At 41.0% G+C, this 5440-nt stretch overlaps 1 protein-coding gene across 3 annotated transcripts; it reads right to left on the reverse strand.

Annotated features, from left to right (window-relative positions):
* Positions 1-2360: 2360 nt before the first annotated feature.
* On the reverse strand, positions 2361-5272 carry hoxc9a (homeobox C9a). Of its 3 annotated transcripts, XM_015032788.1 has the most exons (4): positions 3578-5272; positions 3093-3158; positions 2933-3021; positions 2593-2676 (listed from the first exon to the last, which is right to left on the reverse strand). In XM_015032788.1, exons 1-3 carry the CDS (start codon positions 4119-4121, stop codon positions 2969-2971), a joined length of 663 nt encoding a protein of 220 aa, XP_014888274.1. In that variant the 5' UTR covers positions 4122-5272; the 3' UTR covers positions 2593-2676; positions 2933-2968. The 3 variants fall into 3 exon arrangements, with proteins under 3 accessions (XP_014888271.1, XP_014888272.1, XP_014888274.1); XM_015032785.1 differs by lacking the exon at positions 2933-3021 and having other exon boundaries at positions 2361-2676; positions 3578-5262; XM_015032786.1 differs by lacking the exons at positions 2933-3021; positions 3093-3158 and having other exon boundaries at positions 2361-2676; positions 3578-5254.
* Between the last annotated feature and the right edge of the window lie 168 nt (positions 5273-5440).

Genomic DNA, 5440 nt, shown 5'->3' on the forward strand with positions numbered 1-5440 from the left:
GTACATGCTTGTGTCCTGCTTGTGGACATTCTCTGTGGCCACGTCCAACGTTAGGTGCGCCGCTCTCAGAATGAGCAGCTTTATGGGCTATTACAGCAAATGTGGTGCGTGGGCATATCTGTCACATTGTCATCGACAGGGTTACTTTTCACTCTTTAGCAAAGCCACAGACTTGTAAAACAACCCCCCATCCCCCCACTTTCAAAAGACATGGCATCCTGGTCAAAACGTTGATCAACAGCGTCATCTAGTGTTGGGAACCTTCCCCTAAGCTAACCGTTTCGACCAATCAGAAACATCTGCGATGCGGATGTGAATGATGTTCCCATATGTCCCCCAAAATTGGAAAATATCTGGCCTTTTACTTCAATAAATTAGTTGACCAAATCCCTGCGCCAACAAAGAGAAATCTTTTTTTTTCTTTTTTTATGGCACTTTAAACCGGTGCTGCGCTGTTTTCTGTTATGCTGACTAACTACAAAACTGCCAAGAGATATCTGCAGTGCAGCTCTCATATTTGTGCATAATAATTATTGACTTCTCTCCATCCAATTGTAGACTAATCGACCACTCCTGTGACGGCTAGCCTATCAGTGGAAAGGGGGGGAAAAAAGTCCCCCCACCAACAGTGCTTTGAACGAGTTCAGCAGCAGCACCGTCCATTAAAACCATAAAGTAATTTAGCCCAGACGTCTAGCCAGCGAGTCGAGTTTGCTTTGTTCGTCTGCATTTGAGACAAACAGAACGAGCTCCAACAGGGGCTGTAAAACTGGCATCTTTGTCCGGACTGAGCTGAGCTGAGCAGAGCTGAGCGGAAATGCGCTGGGATCGGGCTTTGAAATTACAGCATCCTGTCTGCATTGTTTGCCACCACAAAAAGGCAATTTAGGCCTATCCCAGGAAACAAATGTGAGACAAGGGAAATTGTCTCTCACTTAAAAGTTTAGCCGTTCAAATTCTGTCAGCATATTTTCCCCCCCTTCTCTCTGCGATATTTGAAGCTTTGGTGGACATTTATACAGTTGGAAACCTCTGTGCATTTTCTCTCTCTCTCTCTCTCTCTCTCTCTCTCTCTCTCTCTCTCTCTCTCTCTCTCTCTCTGTGTGTGTGTGTGTGTGTCTGTTGTGCTTGGGCGTGTGTGTGTGCTTTACCAAACGCAGGTTAAAAATTAAAAGGTTAAGTAGAAGTTTCAGGATCTAAACATACTCATTTAATATTGCAAATGCCTCCTTTAATTGTGGGGATACTATTAAGATATGTGTTGCACTATTGTTGCTCTGAGGTATGTTTTTAAAACACATATTTGTAAATGTGATTTTCTAAAAAAAAAAAAAAAAATGCTCAGCTGCAAATATGAGCCGTGTCGGCCTTGATAGTAGCGTAAAAGACGCTCGCTAAAAACGGCGAAAATGGAAACGTGCTTTCAATTTAACCTCATTTTGAGCTCAACCTTTCCTAATTAAGGCCTTTGCAGCCTTCGAGAAAAAAAACGCGATTGCCTCAAACATGCCCGCTGTTTTTAAAGAAAACGAGTTTCCTCATTATGCGTTGCCTTATTAAAGCCCAACCTCCCGTGTAGACAAATTCCACTTACATCACATCCCAAATGAACACAGAAAACAAGCCTTTATGTGATCATGATTATATTTGCAGAGTTCTATTTAGCTACACTCTTTAATTAAAACTCGCCAAGCTACATGGCCAAAATCTAGAAAGAAAGAAAGAAAGAAAGAAAGAAAGAAAGAAAGAAAGAAAGAAAGAAAGAAAGAAAGAGAGAAAGAAAGAAAGAAAGAAAGAAAGAAAGAAAGAAAGAAAGAAAGAAAGAAAGAAAGAAAGAAAGAAAGACAAACAAATAAAGCACATTTACAGCAACAGCTATCACAAAATACATCACAGACGAGGCGCTCGCAGATGCTTCTGATTCTGTACAAAATACTCTACACCTGCGTCAGGAAGTATACAAATAAAATAAACATGGAGGAAAACAAAACAAAGCAAAACAAAAAATAACATTCACGTCATAAATTATAGGGTATTTTTTTCTTGTGAAATCCAAAAAGAATTCAAGTATTCTATTTCTTCGGAGAAATTGTGTGGCATCCAAACGTTACTTATTTAGATTCCTCTTACATAGAAATATAAAAGTGAAAGCAGAATGTTTTCTCAACAAAAGTCTGTATTTTTTATAAATTTTTTATCTCTTAAATGTTTAATTTGTGCACTAAAACAATATTCAGCATCACAAAGACTGAGGTTAATGGTACTACAAACAAATCCAACAAAGTGACAAATAAGATGAAGGACGTGGGGGAGGCTTTATGTTTTGGTAAATCTGTGTTGTCCATTTTTATTTTTTATTTATTTTTCTTTTTTTATCAATTAGTTATTTTCTCTCTCTCTCTCTCTCTCTATCTCTCTCTCTCGGCAGTCATTATTGTTCCTTGTTGTCGCTCTTGTCCTTGTTCATTTTCTTCATCTTCATTCGCCGGTTCTGAAACCAGATTTTGACCTGCCTCTCGGTCAGATTCAGTACCCTTGCGACCTCGTATCTGCGGTCTCTGGTGAGGTACATATTGAACAAGAACTCCTTTTCCAGTTCCAAAGTTTGGTACTTTGTGTAAGGACACCGCTTCTTCCTTGTGGAGCGGGCATGTATCCAATTGGCCACGGGGTTATCTGCAAATTAAAAATAAAAAAAATGAAATAAGAGAGGAACGCCTAAACAGGCAAAACATGCTACCAAGACTCACCAGAAAGTGCAAAAAAATAAAAATAATCACAGTCAACCTTACAATACAGCTTACATTCAAGCTAAATTAACATTTAGTAGTTTAAATAAAACCCAACACAGAGCAATCCTGCGCTGATTTGCTTTCTTGTTCTCTTAACTTGTGAGTAACACCGTCGTAAAATACTCAGTGCGCGTATTCACTTTATTGGCTCATAAAATGGCCCGTGGTTCAAGCCTTTACAGGTCCGTGGTGAAAGTCCTCGAGTTTGTCCCCACATTCCTCAAGTTGCCTGTGGATAAGTTTTGGACTTAATATAGCAGACTAAATTATACATTTGTATCTGTAAACACTTAATCTTACCATAGCTGAGAAGACTGGTAAGTAATTCATATGTGGGGATGTGGATTTGTTGCACGTTAAGGCCCTCTGGAAAAAAAAACAGTGCTAAAAGTTGGCTTGTATGCCGCCTTTTACTGACACAGGGGTCAAAATATAATCGTAAAAATGAATCATGAGCAGTTTGCTGATGAATAGATTCATATGTCAGATTCGGGGTGTTCACTTTTTAAATGAAAACGTCTAAAATCCGACAGCATCCATCCAAATTCAACGTCTTTATCCTCCAGTTTTGAGTCCATGTTTACAACCTCGTCTGCTTTTATAGCCCCCCAATATTAGCCTGGTAGCGTTTGTCTTTTATAGTTCCTTAAGCTTTCCCCCTTCTAGCACAGGCGTTTCACATTTGAGCCGCAAGGAAAAGGGAGAAGCCGTTTATAATTTCATTTCACAACAGTTTCAGATCAAAACAAGAATGCTTCCCGGCTGTAAAAGAAGCGTTGACTTACTAGGATCTAGCTCCGGCTTCTCCTCCTTATGCTTCCCAGATGCAAGAAGCTCCGACTCGGGAGAGGGGACGTTCTGCGGCGTCTTGTCTCGCATATCAGTGGATGAGCAGTACAGATAATCCGGGTAGGTCCGTCCGGCGGAGCTGAGGCATTCCCCGGCTCTGTGCTCCTGGAAGGCGTCGGGCTTCAGTCCATAATGTCTGCCGTTCCCCGGGTAGCCGTGAAAAGGCACGGCGCCTGAGATCGGCTCCAGCCATGAACGCATATACCGCGAGTCTGTGCCTAAGTGCGGCTGGTGACTGTACGGATGGTAGACCACTGATGACTGGGAGTGTCCTGGGGCCCAGGACGTAGAGAACACGGTCGGTTTGGGTGCGAAGCTGCAGGAAGGATAGTCGGCGCACTCCGGGACTAGGGACGTCGGACGGGGGCCAGCTGGGTGCGAACCGGGAGCAGAGAATCGAGTCGCAGCAAGGACATCCTCGTTCTCATGGTTGATCAAGGAGTCCACATAATAATTACTTATGGGACCCGTGGTCGACATGTCGAAGCCTCCCCGACTCTTTTACATGCATCCGTTTATTATATGGGGTGTATGTGTACTTTTTTATCTAGCCGTAGAACAATCAAGGCAGGTAATTATTTCTCAAAGCTTCCCTGGCTCCCATTGGCTGACCCGCTGACACGTGATTATATTTACCCCCACAAAAATTGTACAGTGGATCAATGCGCCACTTATCCAGGGATACCAATGCACATAAATGGGATTAAACAAAGTGTTCTTTCACTTCATTCCAGGACTCATAGAGGTAAAATTGACCATAACATTTCTTTTTTTGAAAATAAGGAAACCATTCATGTGCGGTGCTGCAGCTAGATCTTTATCCAGTCGTAGCACAGACCTGCGCACATTGCGTGTTAAAGCAAGGAACTATTTGATGGTGTAATTAATCTCTGTCAGGGCTCTATGCTACTTCAATAGATACTGTTACAGCATTAAAGCGTTTATTGAATCGTTGGCTCTTTTTATCCTCGGCAAACCAGCATTTGATAAAGTGAGGAGTTTATAACTTCTCGTAGAATGCTGTTTATTGTTTTTAGGGATATATAAAGAGAAAAGCCTTCACGGCAGCATCCGCAGCTGCAGCAGGGAGACGTGCACGATGGAAACTGGGGAGAATCAAAATAAGGGATGCATTTCGCACGACTTTTAACGAGAGCCTGCAGACCAAACATTCCCTAAATGGGGTTTGTGCAGATACTGCCGAGGAGATTCCGAAGGCTTACAGACTCACAGCCCACTAAAAACGCCAACTATATTCGGCCAGTGACCGTTCGAGGTTTTTATGTCCATCAATAAATTTTAACGAGGACCATTTGATTGTTCATAAACGTATCGTTAATATGGAGAGCATCTGAGATCCCTGCTAAAAATAAAAGCCGCCACCATTGTGTGCGCCTGCTAAAAAATAAAAATAAAAAATGATGAAATTGGAAAGGCCGAGAGCAGCAGATGATATAACGGGGTGTACATAAAGGGATGTATAACTCCATGAAAGCGTTTATAAAATTGAAAATGTTGCTTTTGTATCCTGCCGTCTTACTTCACAACACACTTCTGATGTCTGAAAACTGAGAAGGAGCGATTCACCGACTTAGCAAAGTCGCAACACTACAATATTAGGAGAAAAAATATTACAACAACGTCCTATAAAGGCTGATAAACGTGTGTTACTGACACACACACACACACACACACACATGTATATATATATATATATATATATATATATATATATATATATATATATATATATATATATATATATATATATATATTATATATATGTCTTTTGTATGTGT

Source organism: Poecilia latipinna, unplaced genomic scaffold, assembly GCF_001443285.1.
Source record: "Poecilia latipinna isolate Pla-1442-1.1 unplaced genomic scaffold, P_latipinna-1.0 Scaffold250, whole genome shotgun sequence".
Taxonomy (NCBI): domain Eukaryota; kingdom Metazoa; phylum Chordata; class Actinopteri; order Cyprinodontiformes; family Poeciliidae; genus Poecilia; species Poecilia latipinna.

Bases quoted from the DNA above. Each gene is read 5' to 3' on its own strand.
- hoxc9a (XM_015032785.1), bottom strand. From the start codon at position 4,121: ATGTCGACCACGGGTCCCATAAGTAATTATTATGTGGACTCCTTGATC. The intron at 3,159-3,577 runs GTAAGTCAACGC...TTTTTTTTCCAG, and splicing joins GAAGCCGGAGCTAGATCCTA to AGGGCCTTAACGTGCAACAA. The intron at 2,677-3,092 runs GTAAGATTAAGT...TTTAATTTGCAG, and splicing joins TACCAGTCTTCTCAGCTATG to ATAACCCCGTGGCCAATTGG.